Raw genomic sequence first — 24,756 nt, 5'->3', positions numbered from 1 at the left:
AAAAGTTAAATGTAATTTAAAAAAGCAGATAACGTTACTACCGTAACACGACCAACAAAGCAGAAAGAAAATGTTAACAGTAAGTAAATATTTATGATCATCATAAAAATGTCCTTAGTTATACCAAGGGTCAAATTTTGAACCTCCATTGTTATACATAACATAGTTATTTGTGTTGTATGCTTACAATTAAGAACACAACTTTTCAAACCCTTGCCAAGGGGTACGGGAAATTTTGTTATCAATCGTATGTGGCATACCCTAATCAACTTGAAGAAGTATCCACTTAATTTTCAAGCGCACAATGCTGTAAATGAAAAATAAATTCTCACTAATACATACAAGAACTATCCTTATTAATTACTTAGTAATAATCTTTATTTGCTAAGTTATGCCAAAAGGTTACTTGCTTTTACAGAGTCAAAGATACAATACAACAATAGGGAACAGACAACTACTGTCTGGAAAAACTTATACTCCTACTACTACGCTTGAGGTTTGACTTCTTATTTGAAGGCAGTGGATATTGAGTAGTCCCACGCTCTGCATTATGAATGGGTTTTGCGATTTTAGTAGGAACACAGTCTTTTTGTTATCTTCTAGGTGATGGAAGGATGGTTACCCAGCAACTGATCGGCATGTTGGAGAACCCGGATGTGTTCGGTTTCCATGGCGACCGTCAGAGGAAGCCGTGTGTTCGGTGTGCAGTGGTGGGGACAGGAGGGGTCCTGAGTGGGTCAAACAAGGGAGCAGAGATAGACGCGCACGACTATGTCTTCAGGTAAAAGACATTACAAATTTGATTTAACAGCTTTAAGGTACATGGAAAGCAATAGTTACATCATGTGCAATAGTTACCACATATGTGTCTCTGTACAAGAACATCAACGCAGAAACAGAAGATGTCATATAGACTCCATATTTTCTAGAGTGAACCATGCTGTCATGGACAAGCCATTTGATAAGGATGTCGGGAAAAAGCTGTCCTTCTATATCTTCTATCCGGAGTCACATAGTCGGCAAAACAAGCTCGTTGCCAGCGCGGTAAGTTCCATACTTCATGACGTATACCTATTTTCACATGTTTTAATTACTTTTGTGCCCTAAATATGTTTTACAACCTCAAAGTAGTCTTCTAGCTGTTGACTTGGAATCTAGAGGTTCTAGATTCGAATCCCTACCAGGCGCCAATGTTGTGCCCTTTTGGAAAGTCTCTCTACTGAGCCTATCCTCACCCCACTCAGGTGAAAATGAGTGGCAATGGTTGTCGTTTTGGATGGGACATAAATCCGATGCCACATCTTGAGGAGACCCACATCTAGATCATATGCCCTAGCTGGTGTGTTTCGCCAAAGGGCGGTTATACCGGCTTTACAGATACAGACAGATACAGATATTCACGTTGAAGATTCAATAACAGTAGAGTAGGGGTCCATCTCTGTGTTTAGTGGATCTTACAGCTGTCTGATCTTACGCAACTTGTAGTTAATGTCAAAAGGAGTGAGGAGACTAGTTTTGGAAACAAACAGGTCACACTCCTTACTACTCCGTTTACGTGCAAGATATAAGTCATTTCTTTCACACTGTGATTTGAAATGAGAAACAATGTGAAGTCTTTCCTACTTTCAGCATGCATTGCAGATCTACATTCCTTTCAAGACGACAGACCTGCCCTATATCACACAATGGCTGTACAACCGGACCCTTCCAAAGTGTGGCGTACCGTAAGTTAATGTAGTAACAAATTGATAAAGAGAAAGGCTGAGTTTGTTAGATTCTTTATGAAGTTATAGATATAAGTTAATAGTATATAGGAATTGGAGAAACACAGTGGTAGTTCTTAGCCACAACAGCCGCTAAGCTTAGAGAGCAACAGCCTGCCAAGAGCTTCACACCAGAACACCCTGTTTCGTTCAGAGTGACCATCAAACCTTAGAACAAATATTACAGTGTCCCGAAGTAACCAGTCTTTTTCCTTAAAAGCAAAACGGAATAAAAGAATAGAATATAGAAACGTTTTAGTGTGTGACTGTGTGTTGTTACTAATTAAAATCCGAGGACAAAAGGTGCATTTAAACATCTTTAGGTGGTGTGAAAGTCCTCTCAACGCTAACGTCAACCGCTCAACAACGAAAGTTGTGCATCCTGACTTCATCCGTTACGTCTTTGTGAACTACATGGACACGTCACTGTCTCTTCGACCAACCACGGGGGCGATGACAGTGTTCCTGGCTATCCAACTGTGTGACGTTGTGAACATCTACGGATTTGGTTATGACCCACGGTAAGGGCTATTTTATGTCCCTGTAAACCTGCAGTACCCAGGATGTTACATAGGTCCAGTTAGTGACTCTGGATCTGATTGTCAACAGAGACTCCGATCAGGATGCTTGCTGTTAATGTGTTAGGGTCGTTTCCTCTTAAAAATCCCACATTTCAATCAATGCATTGGTCAATGAAGTGAAATGAATCAACGTTGAAAAAGTTCTGACTGTCTTTTGAGCGAATATCTTAAACTTTACATACTCCATTCGGGATCTCTGCCCAATTGGAGTATGTTGAATCGGTAGACCGTAGTTTCTGTTGGAAGAGACTCTGATCGGGATCTACACTGGTTTTTATATATAGAATCGCCGATTCTACCAGATCGATCAGGTGGAATTGATACCAGGTGTAATTATAATTGTGAACCATGATAACCCACTACTATAGAACCAACACACAAAGTACACGTTCCTACAGATTCAATGAGCACTACTACGACCACCAGAAGGTTGCCGCTCAGGGGGCGGACGGAGACATGAAGGCGGATTACCATGACTTCAGTGAGGAGAGGCGTCTGTGGCAGAGACTGCAGGAGGAGAAGATCATCACCTGGCACAACCGTCAGGACAGTCCCAACTCTGCAGTACCATAACAAGACGGCAGGGGACCCCGATTCTAATCATGTTAAGGCCCCTTTAAGACCTACCCACATAACAAATATTAAGTCTATCCACCCAGGCATTCCAAAGTTATCGTGTTCACGCACGCACACACACACACACACACACACACACACACACATACACAGAGAGAGAGAGAGAGAGAGAGAGAAACACGAGCATAAAATGGTGGCAAAGATTTAACGTTTTTAAAGCACAAAAGACAATCAAGATATTTGTTTGTACATCTTTATTCTATTATGCCTTGCTCACATATCTATGATGACATATTTGGTCATAGTAAACTTAGGTTGCAACTTGCAAGCAACATTCTTTATAACTCTACAGGTTACAGCTGTATATACCTTATACAATGGTGAAGACAACTCTTTATTATTCAAATAGTAGACCTTGTCGAAATATCTAGCGACATTTCAACTCTCCTGTTGTGTCCGGTAAACCGACTTCACAGTGTAGTAAAGTACTCTGAGAATGTCCAGGACTGAGAGGCAGTTCTGGTGCAGTTGTTGAGGAACGCTCTCGTTCCTGAAGTGGCGTTTTGTCCCACGTCCAAGCAGAGTCCTGTCTGGGTGTTTAGAAGTAACCCGCCCTGTGGTAAAAGGAATGTTATATATGCCTATGTTTATATATAGTATGTTATGTGACGCTAGACTTAAAAACATTTCATGGTCTATCGGGAAGAATTTGTCAATTCAAGGTTAAGTTTACAGTTACTGTATCATTTGACTTCTTGTGTTAGAGAGAAAAGACTTGAATAGAAAAGCGTGAAAATGTACAAAAAGAGGAAACAGATAAAGTCCAAAAGAAACGCGGCTCTCACCTTGCCGTTTTTGCCGTCGTGGTACCAACTCTCGTGCAGTCCGGTGTTACAGTACTTGATGATGGACACCTCTAGCCTCGCGGTGCCCTGGGTTCCCATACAATACATATCTCCCGTCCCTATGGTCTGCATCGATTTTCCCTTTTCCGGCCTTCGCAGGGCGAAAAACTAGATAAAGCATAAAAAAGCAAGATAAAGCACATCTGTTATGATTCTCCTATATTTTCAAGTTGATCAGTAATGTGTCAGTGTGTCTGGGTCGGTTTGTATGAACTGGGGTCCAACACAGATAACTTTCATGCTATGATATACGTATATCATAGCATGAAAGTTAACTGTGCTGTCATTATGAAGTAAGTACCAGCCTACCTGCTGACCACCCTGGCCGTGACAGTCCCACAGTCCTACTCCACGTCCGTCCATCATGTCTAGACACAGGTTAGTCTGGACGTTCCGAAGCTGCGCGATAAAAGGGAGGGGAATTATAAGGTTAGAAGTTAGCCTGGAATCCAGCCTTGTCCGCTACCAACGGTCGCTTCCCCGAGGACTGGATTCCAGACTAGGATTCAAGTGTGTCGTTTTTGGTCATAAACATAGATCAATCATGTAACGTTAACGTTGAGTCATGATGTGTGTATGGATGTAACAGACAGGACATGACATACTAGTATCAGATTCTTTCACAAGCGGCCAGTTTGAACTTTTTATTGAGACGCTCAAATCAGCCTGCAGGCCGCTTTTGATTGAGATCATGAGAGAAGAGGTAAGGGTCAGGCAAAATACTATAACAAAGATGCAGTTTACATCATGGGAAAATAAAATGCCAACATGCCGTACCTCGCCCCAGGCCCTGAAGAAGCCATTTTCCACAGTCTGCTCCAGTCTGTCCGGGTACACATTCTCCATGTACCACTGGAAACTCTTACAACCAAGACGCTTCCGCAACGCCTGCCGCTCACTGATGTCTCCGTAGGAAATGTTCTGGAAAACGACCAGCAATTTTAATAAAGATAGTTAATATATACAATATATACAAACGTATACACGTTTATGCCCTAGCTTCGTCTGTATATGGAACTTTAAGTTGTGACCGTTTCAACGGTAAGTAAGCGGACAAATGTAACATTGCCATCGGCATGCTGGACTGCAAAAACGGCATATAATCACCTAAGAGCACAACATACCCATCAACGCTACATAATGAGAGGAAGTCGAAAGTACTTGTGAATACTAGAAGTATAATCACCTATATAGATTCTCTCTCACACACAACATGTGACCTGTGCTTAGCCCAGTTGGGCAAAAATGTACAATAAAGGTCTTATAACAACAGTTGAGTACCTTGAGGTGGGGTTCTCTAGCGTACAGGTATCTTTTGTACTGATCCATCCACACCTCGGCCACGCGAGCCTTGTTGACTTCTATGTTGATGTCCTTAGTAGCGTTAGACCGGATGTACAGGTAGGGCTTGTCTGTCCTCTCGATGTGTCCCACACGGGAACACGGTACCGTCTCAATCCGACCTCCGCACTGCCACACCTGGGGTAGACATGGTTCAACGTCAAATGAAAACAAAATGCCATGGTCTTGGTGGTGATTTAGTCTTTCCTATCTACTGAACTTTATTAATTCTAGGGAACACTTACACACGTATTTCGACAAATTTGCAGTATTCACTTCTGGAGATCACTGCATCTAAGCCTGCACAATCACTACACCAACGTCTTCCGTCCACGGTACTAAAACATCGTCTTTATTTATAGACAAGTTGTTTGCTGCTGAATATCATCCACATTGACGTGTACATGTGTATGTATCTCTTAACACTTATGTGACTCTCATACGGTACCCCTGGCTCATCCTTCACATGCATGTAGGTAGAACTTATCGCACTCGGGGCCCTTTGAGTCGGCCAAGAACAATATGTCCTGGTTACTGATACTGATAAATAATGCAAATTAGAGATATTCAGGGATATTTGGAAAGTGCTTTACTGCATGCTCTTACCCTAAAAGACATTTCGACGTTTTCTCCCCCGTATATCTCCATGGCCGGATCGTAGGCTCCGATGTGTTGGAAGTAATCTTTGTAGATGGCGAAGAGCCCGCCTGCCATAACAGGGCATCTACAAGAGAGCAGGAAGAGGAAGAAACAGCGTTTTCAAAAGTTCACATCTTCATCATTCTTGGAGGCGATGTTAAGGTACCTTCATTGTCGTAATGAGACTAGGAATTTCATCAACCAACCAGAAAAAGGACCTCTCTTTGGCTTCAGTGCCAGTAACAGTTTGACGTTGACGCATATATACAGTTCAGTTAGGTACTATTTGATTTCTGGTTTAACATCTAATGCTGATTGGTCTAACCCACATATCTACATAATGTAGTATGATAATTTACTAGGCTTCCATATCTCCCGTTCAACAGACCTTACATTTTTGCACCTATTTAATCTATTTTTGAAGTTGTTGAATTCTTACAATCAACATTAATAAACAAATGAGTAGTGTAGCAAGCACTTGCCTTACTGGAACTATGGCTGATTTTCGTCTCGCCATTTCTTCTTTGTTGACGTATATCCACATGAAGTTGAGATCCCAGGTGAATCCACCGGCCAGAAACTTCAGCTTTTCGTAGGCAAATGTTTGGGTATCAATGTGGTCAATGACTGGACACGCCACGGTGCTGTTGTTGTCTCGTATACGAGCCAGCAAAGGCTCCAACCTGGAAAAAACATGTCAGGTTTAGACCTAACAAGCTGGCAGAACCTCCGATTCTAACGGAAGAGATCCCGACCGGGGCCCGGTGGGAGTCCGGTCGGGATGTCTCCGGTAGAATAGGCGTTGGCATTCCAATTAGATTTTTTTAAATTTTATGACATTCGCTTTCAATAGACAGACCTTTTCAATTTTAAAAGGTACTTCAAATTAATGTATTGACATGGAGTTGAGGATTATAGATTGAAGATCACCCTGACACATTTCCAGCATCGGCGTTTTGTGATAAAGTACAACAATTCAGCCTCTTACCACCCAGGCGTGCACTCGATGTGCGAGTCCAGGAAGACGACAGCCGGACCCTGGGCCTGCTGCACCCCTTCAGACGGGACCGGATCAAACCCTCCCGTTTGGTGTTCCTCAGGATCTTTACTTTGTCCCGCAGTTTGGTGTTGGTCGAGATTTGGGCTTCCAGAGGAAACATTAAGTCGGCTACGGAGAAAGATAAAGGTTCAACCCTCACAGAATTTGGTTTTGCCACATGGTAATGTTTTTGATACATTAGAACTACTTCCTGTGATCAAAGGGCATGAGATAAAAGACGGTGTTATCCTCGGTGTTATCATCTTAAGATATAGCTATTCATTTGTTTTAAGTTATTTACTTCATTACATATATGGAGGTACAAACTCCATGTCGCAAGGAACGTTACTTTTGAGACTGTCAACTCCGCTGGCAGCAAACGCCAGATGCCTGTCTGATGCATCTAAAATAACAAGCAGAAAGTTGAACACATTATCAGTGGGCCAAAGAAGGTACAAATATGCTTCTCACGTTTGTCGCTGAAGTCGTCCACCAGGATGATTTCCCTGATGAGGTGCGGAGGAGACTGGTTCATGACGCTGTGGACAGACCGGAGCACCACGGACAGAGCCTCGTTATAGAAGATCATCACAACCGACACCTGGGGCAGGTCGTCCGGGTAATCTTCCTGCAGACACCTGAAGCATGATACATGATAAGAATGCATTCAATGCATAAAAAATGTCAGCCAAAGAATATGCTTAATTATATATAAACAAGGGCAAGGGACACTTGTTGGGCCAACTATATCCTGTGTGTTAGATGAGATTCTATATGTAGATATCCTGTCAAAATTACTTCGTCGATCACTGTATGTCTATCTGCCGTAGAGGTACCCTGGGTGCCAGACTAGTATCGGACCTTTAACCATTTTCCTTCGGCAGCCAAGAGCCATTCGCCGGCCCTACGTCTAGGCCCAAACTCCCCCCGGGCTCAACTCCCCCGTAACGGTAATTTAGATTGGCGGGCGAAGGGCTCTTGGTTGCCGAAGGAAAACGGCTAACGACCCGATACCAGTCTGGCACCCAGGGTATACCGTACAGTAAGGAAACGAACTACATCAAGTCTTGTCCCTAAACATTGTAGTTAGAAGATGAATAAAGGGATATAAAAGTAGAATTACAGTTTGTTCCGCTGATCCGGAATCTTCCTGTCCAGGCTGATGACGTCGCTGACCAGGACGCTGTACCCGTACAGGTTGTGCAGCTGCTCCGCTGCCTGACGCGTGTCCTGCCCGTGGATGTACAGGGCTTTGCCGTTCTCTCCCGGACCGACGGGGACTGTCACCACGCGTGGGGGTGCTCTATCAGGAGGAACAAAGGTCAACGAGTTGTCCCAGTGTGGCAGCCATCGTCCTGATCTGCTTATCTTATGTTCACATTTGATTTGCAGCAAGTACGAAATTCACGTCATTCACCAATATCATATTATTATACAATTTTCTTTTCTCAATATAATTTACGCAAATTAGATCCTGATATTAAGGATACATTCCTGTGGACATTACAAGAATTCCTGCACTGCACATTTTCCAGAAGTCTTCCAAACTACTCACATACTATATAAACAGGCTCCTTCCCTGAGGCGTCGCCAAAATTTTACGGCAAGCGTTCTTATTATCAAAATAAGGCAAAGATGGTGTAGCTGCTGGTTAGCGTGGTATTTTCTGTAAATAAAAGGCTAAAAGACTACCTTCTTTTTACAGTTTGAGTATCAGTCTGTGCATTACTACAAGGGGGTGAAGAACTTACCTACGATCCAACTGAAACATGTCATTTTCAGCCTGCACAGCCTCCTGTTTCAGCCTTCTATTAAGTCGATCAACTTCTCTGTCGCGTAAAAAAGAGTCCTGGCGAGCAATCAGGGCTGCACTTCTATTCCTGTCTTCTTTCGCGAGGTCTTCTAGTCTGTTCACTTTGGATAAAACTTCTTTTAAGACCAAACTAAGGTTATTTACTTCACTTTGAGAGGTTGTTCTATCCTCGTCTTGCTCTCTCAACCGAAGTCGTCTGAACCCCGTGCTCGGGTTGTTTGTAGCTGAGGTAAGACGGACAGTTACTGGGGTTTGCTCGTGTTCTGTGTTTTCTGGGACGAGTCTGCGGCTGTCCTGGACTCTCTGTTGGTCGGATTGTGGACACTGATGAAAGCCGAGGATTCCCAGCTCCAACAGCGCGTACAGTCCGAGCACAGACAGCAGGACCGCCAGAATCCGGACCCTCCCGCCGCTCGGGCGCATCCTGGTGGCTCAGTTTCACCTCTGTTCTTTTCTTCCTATGAAGTAAAACAGGGCAACAGTTAAGAATTCTTCTTCTATTCCGAGAGTTAGGGAAAATGTTCCTTCACGTGAGGGCAGTGCATAGATGACATTTTTTGATGATTTGGCAACCAAGGAAACTTAAACCAACAAAGACGTTCTGTTCCTTACCTTTTCTGGAGGATCACATACAGCAGAGAATTTAGAGATATGACTATCTTGATTCAATTTGATTGCTTGACATCTCTAATATACACCGCCCTTGTGAATGTTCAGATTTGCAACCATTTTGTTTGATATCACAATTACGGCTTTCTCTCTTCCCCAGGCGGACCTTGCGAAGCCATGGCTTCTCTGTCAACTACAACATCCTATTTGCTGATATTTTAAGCAAACAAAATTGTGACGTCATAGCTTTCACTTGGATCAAAGGGTGCCACCAGGTCGTGTGCACTTGTTTGCCCCATATTCAAGACACCACAGACACACCTTACACACAATATCTACTGCGATCGCTGAGCCAGCAAATGTCTTACAGATCGCTCAGCGACTTTCCTGGACAGTGAACGACGTTCTTAACGTATTGTGTGTTTTGTTTTCTTTCAAATCATACTTTTGCATCGTGAATTATATTCCAATTATACAATCAAGGGTCAGACAAGTTCAATTTTTCAGTCGCCTATAGTGGACAGGCGGGGTCTTGACGTTCAAATGTTGCCTGGTTACCGATAGAACCAGCAGACATCCTATCAACTGTGTCATTTACGTGTAACACACCCTGTTGTTGCCGCCCGTGTGCAAATATGCCTATCACTCCTGGCAGATTAGCGATTGTTTCATCATGGCTTGTGTGCTAAGTAATTAGAACATGTCGAATGTGTATAATGGCTGACAAAACTTGTGATTGAAGAAACAGAGATTATAAATAATTCCCACCCGGACACAGATAGAGGAAAGGCTTATCATCATTTCTAGTATTCAAGACATACTTTATCAACTGATGAAGTTCCTGCAAATTCTCACGAAAATCAAATATGTATGCCATTCCATGAGTGTGTTCAGTAGTAAGACATATGAAGGAATATGGTTAGTTATGGTAACGTGGGAAACTCTCTTTATAATCATAATCCTTTGTTGTCAGCTTATTAATCCTCCTCCCGTACCACTCAATCACAATAATACACCGATGCGGACATGTGACATGTTTCTATACGCCTGTGCCTTTCCTCGGTATGAGAATAAAACAGACTGCCCCAGGGTCAAAAACGGAATTCACGATTTGAACCCCCTTCCCAATAGACGTCGATCATAGGCTGAGCGACCGTCTGGCGGCCAAAACTGGATTGTGTGATTTTATAATTGATGATGCAGGATGTTTAATCATGATTTAAGGGGCAACAAAAGTTGGAAGAAAACTTTTTATGTATGAAATTCGTTCGTCGATCTTGCAAATTTTTGGTCGTTCAGCGGTCAGAGGAAGTTATTGCAAATGTGATCCTACTTTCTGAAGAACCGACGTCGACGGCTGAAAATACACAGCAGTAACGCAAAACGTTTTCCTCTCATGTTGTGTACGTAGTTATGCTTTCCCATTTTTTTTATCCCATATGAGTGATCGTTCATGATTTTGCGGATATACTCGTATAAGGTTCTTGGCAAGAACTGTCACCCTTCTTGCAATGGAAGCTATCCGACATTTAAGACATATTTTGCCTTTTTAGCCTGGTGACACATTTTGGGCTAGGATGCATGTCAAGGTTGACTGTCAGCTAAAATGTGCGTTTCTGGAGTCACCTCGCCAATTTTTATTCTAAATAGTACCCAGCCTGTGCATATAGGCAGGTAGGCATAGTGCGATCGCCATGACGTCACGGCCAGTGAGTACTACGGTAACACATTGGGAGGACTCGAGGATATGGTCAACTGATATGACGATCTATTTACATAATCAATAAGAAGCATTCATAATTTGTCAGCCATAAAGGTTAACATCAATTGGCGACGTCAGCTTTCAAAAATAGCGGTAATATCGCTGAATATTGACAGCCACCCATGGTAGCGCAATGCCGCATAGACCACTGCCTAGATTTGTGGATTTTCATGCAAACTGTGGCGGAATCAACTCCAGAAAGGATCTAAAGACGGCCTTTTGGGCAACAAGACAGCTGCATGCATTGTACAGGACCGTGACACGCACTATCCCAAGACTGACCTCAGTTTACCATCATACAACGATCGTGTATATACACGACGTATGTGACTGGTCCGTAAACAACTGACCAAAACCTACCTTTCATCTTGGTTGATGGCTTCCTCTGCGACCCGTAATATATCACAGGCGAAACCGTGAAGTCTATTGCCTGTAGTGAATACAGTTGTAAGGATACACGACTGAAGGCCAAGTCTATAAAGCTTTATGGGATATTGTGTCCGTTCCCAGCGAGCTACAGTTCTGATAACCTGCGGTGGACTTTGAATTGAACGCGTGTGGACATTGTGGATAATGTTTCACCACAGTTTGAACAACTCTGGCCTTTGTCGACGTGTCGACGCCGTTTTTAATCGAAGCGATTCGGTCACCGTGTTTGCTCTAATGGCAGGCAGGGTTTAGCGCAAGCCTGTTTTAGCGCTAGCCGATCGACTTCTTTTTTACTTGGTTTCTCGGGTCTCAGAAACTCATAAGGAGCAATGGGGATGTACGTATAACACGTTACTAGTTTGCGAGCTAAAAGATCAAGTTGTTCAGCTGCTGATTGAGTCCGCAAAAACGGTCCGAGCTAAATGAATGCAAACTTGATAAAATTTAAAAATACACAAATTTGACGGACATGAATTCACCCTCTTATTTGCCAATTTTCATGGACAGTGGGAATCGTCTATTGCTCTTTGAACTACTGTAAGTTTTATTTGCATTTATTATTTGCCGAATTATTTGCGAGGCAATGGGATATGTCTTTTTGGAAGAAAATTCGACTTGGGAAAAAAAGCTGCTAATAGATAAGGCCTATCCTTATACTAAGCTATCGGAATTCATAAAGTAGTGCTCTTAAAGATTACGTTATCTCTTATGCAAACGAACCTACTATTTAGGCATGTATGCATTAAAGTAAAAACATCGCCTTCTCCCGGGGTACTAGGTAACGTTAGCATATACTTCGCTAGGTGTCGTTTTTACCGATTGTGAAAAAACACCCCTGATCCGAAATAGAACAGTCCGAAGTCAAAAGTTCACCTACAGCTGGTGCACCGGGCAGCAGTTCTCAGGTACTTTTGATATATTCTCTGCTTTTGTGCAGACACTGGCTGATTCCCATGTCCGAAGCCCTTATCTTTCTGTTTTATGCATTTATGAGCAATGTCATGTCTCAGTCACGAATGAATTTGCTGTCACGATTTGCATTTTGTAAAATGGGGAGGGGGGCGTGGCTAGCCTGAAGGGAAGTACCGTAAATGCCATCCTCAAGTACATGTAGGTATCTATGGGTAGTATATCTTTTTTTGTTTCTTTGTTTGTTTATTTCGATCCCCATTAGTGCTTAAAAGCACTATTCTTCCTGGGGTCAATAAAATAAAACATAGATAACAATACTTTGTACATAATGTTGATTACAAAATAATAAAGTAAGTTCAAATCAATAGAGTAAGTTCAAATCAATAGGAGAGGTCAGAGGTCGACCTAAAAAAAAGCACAGAATAATCTGAACATAATCCAGAGTTGTATGTAATCAACAAAGGTGCCAACAAAATTAACAAAGGTATAATAACTTAAATAACTGAAAGGAACATAATGTCTGACTGATCATATAATTCCAAAGAAAAGATAAATATAACAAATTGATCAGCCATTTAAATAACTGAAAGGTAGCAGCAGAGACAAAATAACTTATACAAAATCAAATAAAACAATCTATACAATAAGAGATCAGGCTTAGCTTATGCTTGTTACCACCATAGGCTCAATGGTGAGGATTTGCTTTGGGTCATAGCCAAATCTCTTATTCTTGTTTTGAATACAGCACAGTCGGTTGTGATTAAGTTACTAGGTAGTGTGTTATACGCTTTTGTGCATCTGTAAAGAAATGATCTAGTCAGGGCTTTGGTTCTGGGTTTGGGTAGTGTGTAGCCTCTTCTGTGTGACAATCTGGTGTTGTGTTGGTGTGAGATATGAGTGGTACTAACTCTGTCATATGTGCTCTTTGGTTGTTTCACTGTGACAAGTTTGTGGAAGGCACTTAAGGTGGTGGTGTACATTCTTTCCTTTTTAAATAGTTTGTTCAATTTTAGAGAGTTTTGCACAGTTAAGTCTCATCTTAATCAAGTTCAAGGCATTAGTTGTGACTGTAAGAAACCAGGAGGAGACAGTAGAAACAGATAAAAACCCCTTGGTCCCGGGCCGGATTCGAACTCACGGCTCCCGGGCCACAGTCAGACGCTCTAACTGAGTGAGCTAAAAGGTCTAGACCCGTTTGCCGGATCTGTTGGTAGCGCCTATAAACCCCCAACTGTTACAGTGACCATATTACAACATAAAACAACTTTTCAAAACACTGCATGTATGTTTTATTGTCACTCAGTGATCGTTATCAAGTGGAAAGGGGCCTAGCCAACCACACAGAATGGTACAAATGAGTCAGTGTATTAAATCTTTTACATTGTCATTTCCCCAGATCCATGGACACCTGTGATGCCCAGTGACTGACAGGAGACAGCACTATGAGGTACAGCAGCACCAGGGGTGGGGTCAAAGGGCAGACGTTTGAGCAGGCGCTGTTCTCAGGATACTGCAGTGATGGAGGACTGCTGCTCCCCGATGCTGTCCCACAGGTAGGAACAGCGCTATGTTCCCTGATGCTGCCCCTCAGAACTGTATTGTGTGTTCCCTGATGCTGTCCCCCAGGTAGGAACTGCTCCCTGATGCTGTCCCCCAGGTAGGAACTATTCCCTGATGCTGTCCCCCAGGTAGGAACTATTCCCTGATGCTGTTCCCCAGGTAGGAACTGTTCCCTGATGCTGTCCCCCAGGTAGGAACTATTCCCTGATGCTGTACCCCAGGTAGGAATGCTTCCTGATGCTATCCCACAGGTTGCACAATAGTTAGGTGTTCCCTGATGCTGTCCCACAGGTAGGAACTGTTCCCTGATGCTATCCCACAGGTAGGAACTATTCCCTGATGCTGTCCCCCAGGTAGGAACCGCTCTGTGATGCTGTCCCACAGGTTGCACAATAGTTAGGTGTTCCCTGATGCTGTACCCCAGGTAGGAACTGTTCCCTGATGCTGTTCCCTAGGTGGGAACTATTCCCTGAATGATGCTGTCCCCCAGGTAGGAACTATTCCCTGATGCTGTCCCACAGGTAGGAACTATTCCCTGATGCTGTCCCACAGGTAGGAACTATTCCCTGATGCTGTACCACAGGTAGGAACTGGTCCCTGATGCTGCCCCCCAGGTAAGAACAGTAAGGTGTTCCCTGATGCTATCCCCCAGGTAAAAATAGTAAGCTATACCCTAATGCTATCCCCTAGGTAGGGACAGTAAGGTGTTCCCTAATGCTATCTCTTTGGTAAGAACAGTAAGGTATTTCCCAATTATGTCCTCTACATAGGAACTGTAAAGTGTTCCCTGATGCTGTCTCCAGGTAAGAACAGTAAGGTGTTCCCCAATGCTGCCCCCTAGGAAAGAACAGTAAGGTTTAACCTCATGCTTGACAACATGATATTTTTGTTCAGATTCCCCAAGAAACTTTGCTGACCTGGTCTGACTTGTCTTATGTGGACCTTTGTAAGGAGATTCTTCCCCTCTTTGTGGACGACACAGAAATACCAAGGAAAGACCTCCATGGTAAGTACATACTAGTATGCCATATTTCAGTACAGTTGTCTCTTGATTCAACAATGTAATATATTTAAAGCAGACATGTTGGAGACATGAAGATCCCAAAGATCAAAATCCATATGCAAGATGTATTTATACATGTAGATTATGATACAGCATAATGCATTATAATATTATCATGGTCTGAATTTTAGATTTTGCAAAATGGATTATTATTGGTGAAAGAGTATCTTATTCTTTGAATCAGGTCTAGGCCTTGACCCACTGTCAGATGTAACCACAATTTCAGCTCCATAATGTGTAAAAAAAAAGCAGCAGGAATCACACTATCATGATGCCTTATCCTAATCATTTTTGAACATCCCCCTCCAGGACTGATAGACAGAGCCTTCTCTAGGTTCAGACACCCAGATGTGGTGAACATTGCCAGACTTAAGAAGGGCCTGAATGTCTTAGAGCTGTGGCATGGGGCAACACTGGCCTTCAAGGACCTGGCTCTGTCTTGTGTGGGACAGTTCTTGGAGTACTTCTTGGACAAGAGGAAGAAACATGTCACCATTGTTGTTGGTAATAGTCCGGTTGCCAAACCCCCGATTTTTGAAGAACCTTGCAATGCGGTCCATACAAAGTTTTTTTGTTGTTTCTATATCTCTGAGGTGTGCTCTTTCAGAATCTGAATGATGCCACTCTGTCATCCTTGGGCAATTCGCACAATATGCAAATTAAGGTGGCCATTACTGAAAATCCAGTTTTCGTCAATATCTCAGTAACTACTCATGGTATCAGAATAATTTTGGTGTCTATCCCCACCTTTTGAGGGATAACGAATTAAATCAAGCCATTGCAGTAAAGATAGAACCATTATTTTTTGCTAAATATGCAAATTTGGGTGGCAATATGCAAATTAGGGCGGCCATTACTGAAAATCTGTTTTTCGTCAATATCTCAGGAACTACTCATGGTATCAGAATAATTTTGGTGTCTATCCCCATCTTTGAGGGATAACGAATTAAATTAAGCCATTTCAGTAAAGATAGAACCATTATTTTTTGCTACATATGCAAATTTGGGCCTTGTCTGTTATTGACCCACCTGGCTGGCAGCAAGGAGGGGTCCTAATTCCGACCCATGTTCCATGCAAACGCACATGCCTTGGTATAGTTTATCTGACTCAAAACCTGTTCAATATTGAAAGACAAGTTTACCTAAGTCTAGATGGCAGACGTCTTCTTGCATGAAACGCCGCTTGCGTATGATTCAAGTAGACACTGGCTGTTGGTTAGCTCTGGCTCATATATCTGTGTTGGGTATGAAGTCCTGTCGTCTGATGCTTAAGATCTTCCTCACGCATTCACTATCAGAAGCATGCAGTGATTCCAGTCTCTTTTCTCTTTTCTTGGCTGATTTCCACATAGTAGGTTTCAAAGTCAAGCTGGTTGAAGGCTGCTGAGGCCTTTCCAAGTCTACAGTCTAGCTCATTGTCCATCTGTCCTTTGTTGTTGGTGGAGCTCCCAAGGTAGGTGAAGTTCTCCGCCACTTTCAATTTGTTCTCGTCAATGGTCACACTTCTAAGAGGAGCGTGTGTCCCTATCAGCATGTTAATTGATGGCCCTGATGCTGAGCCCAATGCTGTCTGCAGACGGACTATGTTGGTTGGTCACTAGGGGTTGGAGATCTCTGGCGTTTTCCGCTATGTCGTCTGCAAAGTCAAGGTCGGCAAACTTTGTCTCTGGAACCCACTTTACCCCCCTTTTCTCCTGTTGCTTCCCAAGTACCCAGTCGATAGCCACGGGAAAGAGGATCTGTGACAGGACACAACCTTGGAGGATCCGTCTTCAAACCACCAGCTGTATCTAGATTCCTTCAACCGTCCGTACACAACACTTCGAGTTTCAGTATATCTGTTTAACTGCACACATAAGTTTACTTGGCAGTCCATAACTGTACACGATAAAGAGGGACTTTAGATGCTATCAAACGCCTTGCAGAAATAAATGAATCTGATAGCTATAATTAAAAGGGATTTGCAGTTCAGCACATTTCCTCCACCGCAGGGTGAAGATCTGCTCAGCACAGGATCTCTTTGAGCGAAAGCTAGCTTGTTGCTCGCAGCTCCCAGAAGACTTTGCCTACTGCATCTCTCATGTGGTTCAGGAGGCATTTGGCATACACCTTCACTTGTATAAAAAAGAATTGTCACTCCCCTTAAGTTATCACATTCATTCAGGTTTCCCTTCTTTGGAATATACACTTTAAGCCTAATGGTATGTCACAATTCAAGAAAGGGACCCGCTCGGCTCGTTTTTGGCCTGTGTTTTGGCACTACCGAATTCGGAACGGGACCTGGAAGGCAATAGGCGGGGTTCCCGACGGCTGCCGGCCTATTTTTTTTGGTCCCGCGACGTCGCCAAATTGATTTGACTCAAGTAAAGTCACTTCAGGCCCCGGCGGGCAAGGTACGCCGAAGCGACCCCGTAACCTCACCGGACCAAACCGTAACCTAGCCGCCGGGTCATGCACAGGCACCTGTCCAAGATTATGAAGTCACGTGTGTTGTTCTGTGCTTGAATTGTTCAGAAGAAGGTAGTTATAGACAATATAGAGGGTAATGTGCTGTTCTCGACATAGTTACATCATCAGTCAGTCATAGTGACCATACACGGGTCTGCGCATCAACCAGCAGGGCCGAACCCACCATACCAGCCACAGGCGTACCAGCCTGGGACCTGCCAGGATCGCCCCTTGACCCCGCCAGGGACCCTGTAGCTACCCGGCCGGAATGCAAGAGCTAGTCGGCACCCTATTGCATCCCGCACAGGTCTGACAGAAGACTGACTGTGCACCGGACGGGTCCCCAACAGAAACCGGTCGTCAAGGGGACCAAAATTTTGTGAATTTTACATAGAAGCCGCCTCAGCGCCCCGACAGGGAGCCGTAAAGGAAAATTCAATTGTGACCCTGACAGCCGGCGTACGCTCGGCTTCATGACGCCGGCCGGCGTCTACACCGAGAACATGCCGAGCAGGCCCCGTTTCACATGTGACTCCAGCTGAACTACTGATCCGTTATTCCAGTCCTCCAGCACTTCCCTGTGATCGTCGTTGAATGCCTGCTTTATTCCAGGGAAGGCGTACTAGGGAAGACGGCTATGGTTCTATTAAAGCGTTTGCGATGTACGGCGACCAGAAAAGCATCCATCTCACAACACAGTCACCCTGGCTTTCAGCATCTCTGAAGTGATGCCATTCATGCCTGGTGACTGACTTCAGCTTCAGAGATGTCCTCGATCTCAACAGGTAATGGGTGTAGGTGTTCATCAAAGACTAATGCTACTGAGGTATGGCTTGAGCGGTTTAAGACTTTTTGAAAAGTATTCTGCCCACCTGACAAGCTTGTCCTCCCCCTAAGACAGTGGTAGGGTCCCATCCTCCGCCTTAATTAGGCCTGTGCACTTTTGAGCGGCCGCCGGTCATCTTCCTGGAGATCTGTTAAGCTTTTGTCCCAATTGTAAAAAAAAGTCCCTGGCGGGTAGTTCCCGGGCTGTTTTTGACACTTTCAGCCGTGCGACACCCCGCGGCTACCGGGCTATTTTTCTTTGGCCTGTCCGGGACTCAAGAAGAATTCAACTTAGATTCTACGCGGGCCACGCTGACATAAAATTCAGGACGTCAAGTTAGCGCTTTATTCTGCCTGTACACAGACGCTGGTAAGGCACAGGTGTGAGCTTATGAAGGGTCTAATATTTTTTTGAACAGATTGTATCATTTATTAACATTCCTATCAGTGTTCAGAGGTACAGGCGCCCATGCTATATACTGGTTAGTTTTTGCATAATTTGCATTAAATTTTGGTGTGATCAATACTGGGATGGTTTATTCTAAATATCTAGCCTTCAAAACATGTGTATAGTACAAATGTATGTGTATTGTATCAAAAGTATTGTTGATACCATGAGATTTTTTGAGATATTGACGAAAAACAGATTTTCAGTAATGGCGGCCTAAATTTTCAAATTAAGCACAAAAATATCTATTTGATCTCCACTGAAATGGCCTGTCCTCAATAGTTATGCCAAAAACATGGGGAAAGACACCAAAGATATTATAATATCATATGTAGTTACTGAGATATTGACGGAAAACAGATTTTCAGTAATGGCCACCTTGATTTGCCTATTGTGCGGCTTTAATTTGCATATTCAGCACAAAAAAACTGGTTTGATCTTTCCTGAAATGGCTTAATTCCATTCGTTATCCCTCAAAACATGGGGATAGACACCAAAATTATTCTGATACCATGAGTAGTTCCTGAGATATTGACGAAAAACAGATTTTCAGTAATGGCCGCCCTAATTTGCATATTTCGCGGCCCAAATTTGCATATTTAGCAAAAAATAATGGTTCTAACTTTACTGAAATGGCTTAATTTAATTCGTTATCCCTCAAAAGATGGGGATAGACACCAAAATTATTCTGATACCATGAGTAGTTACTGAGATATTGACGAAAACTGGATTTTCAGTAATGGCCACCTTAATTTGCATATTGCGCGAATTGCCCAAGGATGACAGAGTGGCATCATTCAGATTCTGAAAGAGCACACCTCAGAGATATAGAAACAACAAAAAAACTTTGTATGGACCGCATTGCACGCTTATCGGTCTCTGCCACCAGACTATAAGATAAACCTTTTGGATGGTCTGTAAAGAATGTTAACTACTTCTATTGTATTGTGGCAATCCTGATAAGATAATTGTGCTAATATTTTGCTGTTAAGAAAGTGAAAATTGCATATACAAAGTCTTTATGAAATGCTACATTTATCACAATGTAATTCAAGTAAAAGCATAATCTTTACTTGATTGGCATGTTACAGTATATTGGGGGAGCATACATTGTCTTGTTTGGCATAAAAGGGAATGGAAAAATCTTGTTCAATATACTGTCCACTGCCTTTAAATAAGACATCAAAAATCATAATAGTAAACCTTACATTATGAAATAAAGACAGTAGTGGACAGTATTACTTTACTTTTACTTCATCTTACACTGTACATGAGATTAGCCTTCGGGCATGATGTTGCACGCAAAAGATATACAAAAATGTAATTCATATAGAAATGACTGATGTCCCTTCACAGGGACGTCTGGTGACACGGGCAGTGCGGCCATTGAGGCTGTCCGGGGGCTGAAGTGGGTGGACATCGTGGTCCTGCTGCCCCACGGCCGCTGCAGCAGGATTCAGGAGCTGCAGATGACCACTGTTCTGGATGATAATGTCCACGTGTTCGCAGGTAAGGGTGCGGACACATTCGGCATAGGTCGTCACACAGTTTTTCTAGTCGTAGCATTTTGAAACAGATGGTGGCGGAAAAAATCATGAAAAAAAAAACACCAAAAAGGATCTAAGTCTACCTTTTCAGTAGCATACAGTAGCAGAAACAGTTAGAGAGAGAGAAACGTTTCTTTGTAGTAAGATTCTCAGCCCAAATTACTAGTAGTCATTTGCAGCAGATTTACTTCATAATACGTATTGTAGATTTGACCAAACCATAAGTACATGAATACTGTATAAGTTGTTCCTGTTAACCAGTGGACGGCACGTCTGATGACTTGGACTATCCCATCAAGCAGTGCTTCGTGGACGCAGAGTTTGTGCAGAAACACAACCTGATGAGCATCAACTCCATCAACTGGGCCCGCGTCATGGTGCAGACTGTGCACCACTTCTACGCCTACTTCCAGGTAGCAAGGAACATTAATTATTACATCGTCTTCATTTTTATACTCTTCGAATGGGAGACAGAGAAATTCTTCTCCCATTTTTAAATCTACTGTATTAGAAATGTATTAGATAATCCTTTGTGAGGATTAACACATTAGAATTCTTTTAATCAAGTCTCAATAGTAGAGAAGACCAATCTTGTTTATCTTTCAATGAAAAACAACAGTTTATTGTGAAATTCTATTACCTCCATGGACAAAAGTTTTGGTTTTTGTTTGTTTACTTGCTTGTGTATCTTAAGTTATTTGAATACAGTATAGTTGGGACAAAATGGTCTCCCCATATGTTTGACTTAAGTCAGCAGAGTAACAGGAAGTTAAGGGGAGAAATGTAACAGCAGACTAACAGGAAGGTCAAATTTGGGGATGTGTCAAATTTTTTCCAGTTTAACATGTATTGTTTTATTTTATCAGATGTGCAGGTCATGTGACCAGGAGGTAGAGATTGTGGTGCCTACAGGAGCGATGGGTAACATCACAGGTGAGTGCAGTAAGGTGGGTCGTGTAGCGTAATGGCAGAGCATTCGGCTCAGAACCAAAAGGTCCAGGTTTAAACCCTGCTAAGTCACCAACCTTGTGCCCTTTCCTTACTTCGCTCAGGTGTTAATGAGTATGCCAGAATGATCATTATCATGATCATGGGCATTAAAAAGAAAACCATTTTCCCAACCAACCATATGAGCTAGCAAGCCTGTCAACCCTAGCCATTTGTTTGTCAGTCAACCACAAGAAAGGGCATAATATTTTTGATTTGACATTGTTTCCTCAGCCGGGTGTATAGCTAAGATGATGGGCCTGCCTGTGAAGTTTGTGAGCACGGTGAATGTTAATGACATTGTGGACCGAGCTCTGAAGCATGGAGACTTCTCCATGGCAGACAAGGTCATCCCAACATCCTCCAACTCCATGGATATACAGGTGTGTTATAGATCACTATTTATATCTTACATGGCACAGGTGAAATCACTTCACAATACATATTTTATATGCCTTTGTTATGTGTGTGTCTTAGTTATTCTGCACGCTGCCTTATAAATATGAATAAAGATACAGTCAAAACTACCCAAAGACCACTTATATAGGAACAGTAAAATCTGGTCTATGTGCACAGGTGGTCACTATAGACAGGATCATAGTGTCGATTTGAAAAATTATACAAGGGACCACCAAAAAGTGTATTTATTGATTCAATAACCATACATAGCAAATATGAGCCATCTTTCTTGGCATGAGATGACAGTACTGACAACTTTGACTTCCTCACAGGTGCCTTATAACTTTGAGAGAATCCTGTACCTGTTCTCAGGCCAGGACTCAGCCCTGGTGGCCAGACTCATGAGGGAGTTTGAGGCTACAGGGAAGACTGTCATCCCTGACAATCTTCTTCACAAGGTTGGCCCAACATCATGTGTTCTTTTTTCTAAGTTTACATAATGTAAATTAGTCCAGAAGGGTGTTTAGTGTTGTAACACAATTTGAGTAATGTGAGTGATGAAAATGTTGAAGAAATGTTTTTGTTTGTCTGTCACCACTAGCTGCAGGCAGTGATGAGATCCTACAGTGTGACAGAAGCTGACACCTTGCTGGCCATGAGGACATGTTGGGAGGAGAACCAGTATCTGTTATGTCCTCACACTGCTGTTGCTGCTTTCTACCACATGGCACAAGAAAGGTACACACAAATCCTTAAACCCACTTTTAAATGTTTATCAATTATGTTTCATTATTTTTTATTTCATAAGTTACAGAAACACTGAATGTTTCTTTGTTTTTTATATCTGGTAAATATCCCTTAGACATAACACATCAATTGTGTACAGTAAGTACAAGCTGCTTAAGACCAGACTGTAAGGTGTTTTCCAACCATACTACCCCTAATCTTTTTTATAAGTTTTGACATGGGAAATTCAGAAAGCCAATTGCACTCTTCAATACTTTTCAGATGTGTGAAATCTCCAAAATGAATTTCTTTTGTAGTATCCAAATGACGTTTTCTGCAGTAGAAGTGTATATTCAAATTTGATACATTATTTTCCAGCACCAGTCCCAGTTTGCGAGTGTGTGTGGCCACGGCAGCAGCAGCTAAGTTCCCCGAGGCTGTGGAGAAAGCCGGCCTGCTGCCCCAGCCCACCCCAGAACTGCAGGCCCTGGACTCCATGCCCACCAGGTACCAGGACATGAAACAGGGACAGGACTGGGAGGCCATGCTCAGGACCAAAATACAAACTCTGCACTCCAAGTAGACATTGAACACTTGTAGTGCAGAACTTGTCTTTGACATCTGCTGAGTTTCTGCAAATACTTCTCATATTCATTATTATATAATAGTAAAATCAGTCATGGTCTGAGGAAAATGCACATCCACGGAACTTAATCTTCACAATGGTGGCATGTACATGGAGAGGGGCCAAAGACAAATGATTTGATAACGGTAATGTTAAGTTCATGGTACAGAAGTAACAGTGAAAATCATGAAGTCAACATAAAAGTACCGTGAAAATATCAGGAATTACTGTTAATTTCACCAGTTTTGGAAGAGACTGTTTGAGAAAGTCAGTTATTCAACAACCAGTTGGTTTGTCAGATGTAAGAACCCACTGGTTGTTGACTACTAAAGAACCTTCTCATACCCTTCTTATTTCCAAAATGGCTTCAAAGCTATACTTAAGTGCCATACAAATAGCAATTATTGATTGTCAAAGTACATTACCTATTATCTATTTATGATTCATGAATGCCAAATGTTTAATGCCAAATATTTAAAATCCAAAGCCAGTGTTTCATAATACGTTAATGGCAAACTTATTGATAAGTTATTTACAGAGATTTAAAATGAATTATCTGTAATTTTTACTGTAGATGTATAGCTGTAGCACATTCTGCCGTTGTGATACGAGGTCTTTTTTTAATGAGTTTGACAGTGGAACAGTTTTAATTACTTACTGATGGAAGAAAATTTACAAAAGAAAGAAAAGGGTACATTGCAATTACAACAAGTTCCACGATCTCATACCTTCGCCAAATGATGTTAACCCTTGCAGTTGACAAATTATACAATTTTAATCATTGATTTTGCAAATAAGAGCCTCATTTGCATGGATTATATCACTTGATCATATTCAGCCTTATCTTAACAAATAGGCTATTAGAACACTTCATCATAAATTATGCAAATGAGGTCATGATTTGAATAAATTATGTTTATAAATGTTCGCCTTCACTTAACTTCCAAATGTGGCAAGTATAAAATTCCCATCAGTTACAATTATAAATTATAAAAATTTTGCCATTAATTATGCAAATTAGGTCTTCATTTACATAATCTATATCCTCAGATGTTTTTTTCGTTCTCAATTACGTCACAAGGGTTTCATAGTGACGTATTATCAAACAAAGCAGATTTATAGAATTTCCTCATTAATTATGCAAATTAGCTCCCGATTTGCATGATTGCCATGTGATTATATCAAGTATCACTTAAGCTACCCACATACAAAAAATCACGACAATCCGTCAACCGGTTCTTGAGTTATCCTCCTTCGAAAATGTTTCAACAAATGCTCCTGCAGTTCCAGAATAAGCCGCTAGGGGGCCCAAACTCATGTCACTTCTTCCCTACCCCAAGAGCTATTTACCAACCAAAATTCGTGACCCTAGCATGTCCAGATCGCCAAAACCGGAAGTTCTGCTGCAGTACCAACAACAGCCGCCAGGGGGCCCAAAATCTAATCATTTCTTGGTCTCATCAAAACCTACCCACATACCAAGTTTCATGACACTGCATATTAAGCTTCTTGAGTTATGCTGTTCACAGACAAACGGACAGACGGACAGATGCTACTGAAAACATAACCTTCTTGGCGAAGGTAACCTGTTTATGTATTGCATTAATCCACTGTTTATCCTGTATACCAACGCTAATAGATTTAATTAGAGATAGTAGGTTTAATAAGTATATCGTACACGTAGAACTTCATGTTAGCATGAAGTTTTATATCACCACATTTTTCTGGTTAATGTCTGTTTGCAAAATAGCCCTCGGGT

General features: G+C 42.3%; 2 protein-coding genes and 1 pseudogene across 2 annotated transcripts; 2 read left to right on the top strand and 1 right to left on the bottom strand.

Annotated features, from left to right (window-relative positions):
- The first annotated feature begins 613 nt into the window (after nucleotides 1-613).
- On the top strand, nucleotides 614-2,969 carry LOC109470955 (alpha-N-acetylgalactosaminide alpha-2,6-sialyltransferase 1-like). The gene is made up of 5 exons (XM_019770050.1): nucleotides 614-781; nucleotides 930-1,044; nucleotides 1,630-1,724; nucleotides 2,087-2,284; nucleotides 2,743-2,969. The coding sequence occupies exons 1-5, from the start codon at nucleotides 615-617 to the stop codon at nucleotides 2,915-2,917; spliced, it is 750 nt and encodes a 249-aa protein (XP_019625609.1). The 5' UTR covers nucleotide 614; the 3' UTR covers nucleotides 2,918-2,969.
- Nucleotides 2,970-3,167: 198 nt separating this feature from the next.
- Nucleotides 3,168-11,570, bottom strand: LOC109471143 (annotated as a pseudogene).
- Nucleotides 11,571-12,291: 721 nt separating this feature from the next.
- LOC109471147 (threonine synthase-like 2) lies at nucleotides 12,292-23,007 on the top strand. Its single transcript, XM_019770379.1, has 11 exons — nucleotides 12,292-12,362; nucleotides 13,766-13,922; nucleotides 14,824-14,935; nucleotides 15,302-15,496; nucleotides 20,070-20,222; nucleotides 20,522-20,673; nucleotides 21,127-21,193; nucleotides 21,482-21,630; nucleotides 21,979-22,104; nucleotides 22,248-22,384; nucleotides 22,751-23,007. The coding sequence occupies exons 2-11, from the start codon at nucleotides 13,812-13,814 to the stop codon at nucleotides 22,953-22,955; spliced, it is 1,407 nt and encodes a 468-aa protein (XP_019625938.1). The 5' UTR covers nucleotides 12,292-12,362; nucleotides 13,766-13,811; the 3' UTR covers nucleotides 22,956-23,007.
- The last annotated feature ends 1,749 nt before the right edge of the window (nucleotides 23,008-24,756 follow it).

The sequence above is a fragment of the Branchiostoma belcheri genome, unplaced genomic scaffold, assembly GCF_001625305.1.
Source record: "Branchiostoma belcheri isolate BF01 breed outbred unplaced genomic scaffold, Haploidv18h27 scaffold24, whole genome shotgun sequence".
Classification (NCBI taxonomy): domain Eukaryota; kingdom Metazoa; phylum Chordata; class Leptocardii; order Amphioxiformes; family Branchiostomatidae; genus Branchiostoma; species Branchiostoma belcheri.
Note: the sequence above shows the minus strand (reverse complement) of the source record. Positions and strands in the feature narration are given on the sequence as shown.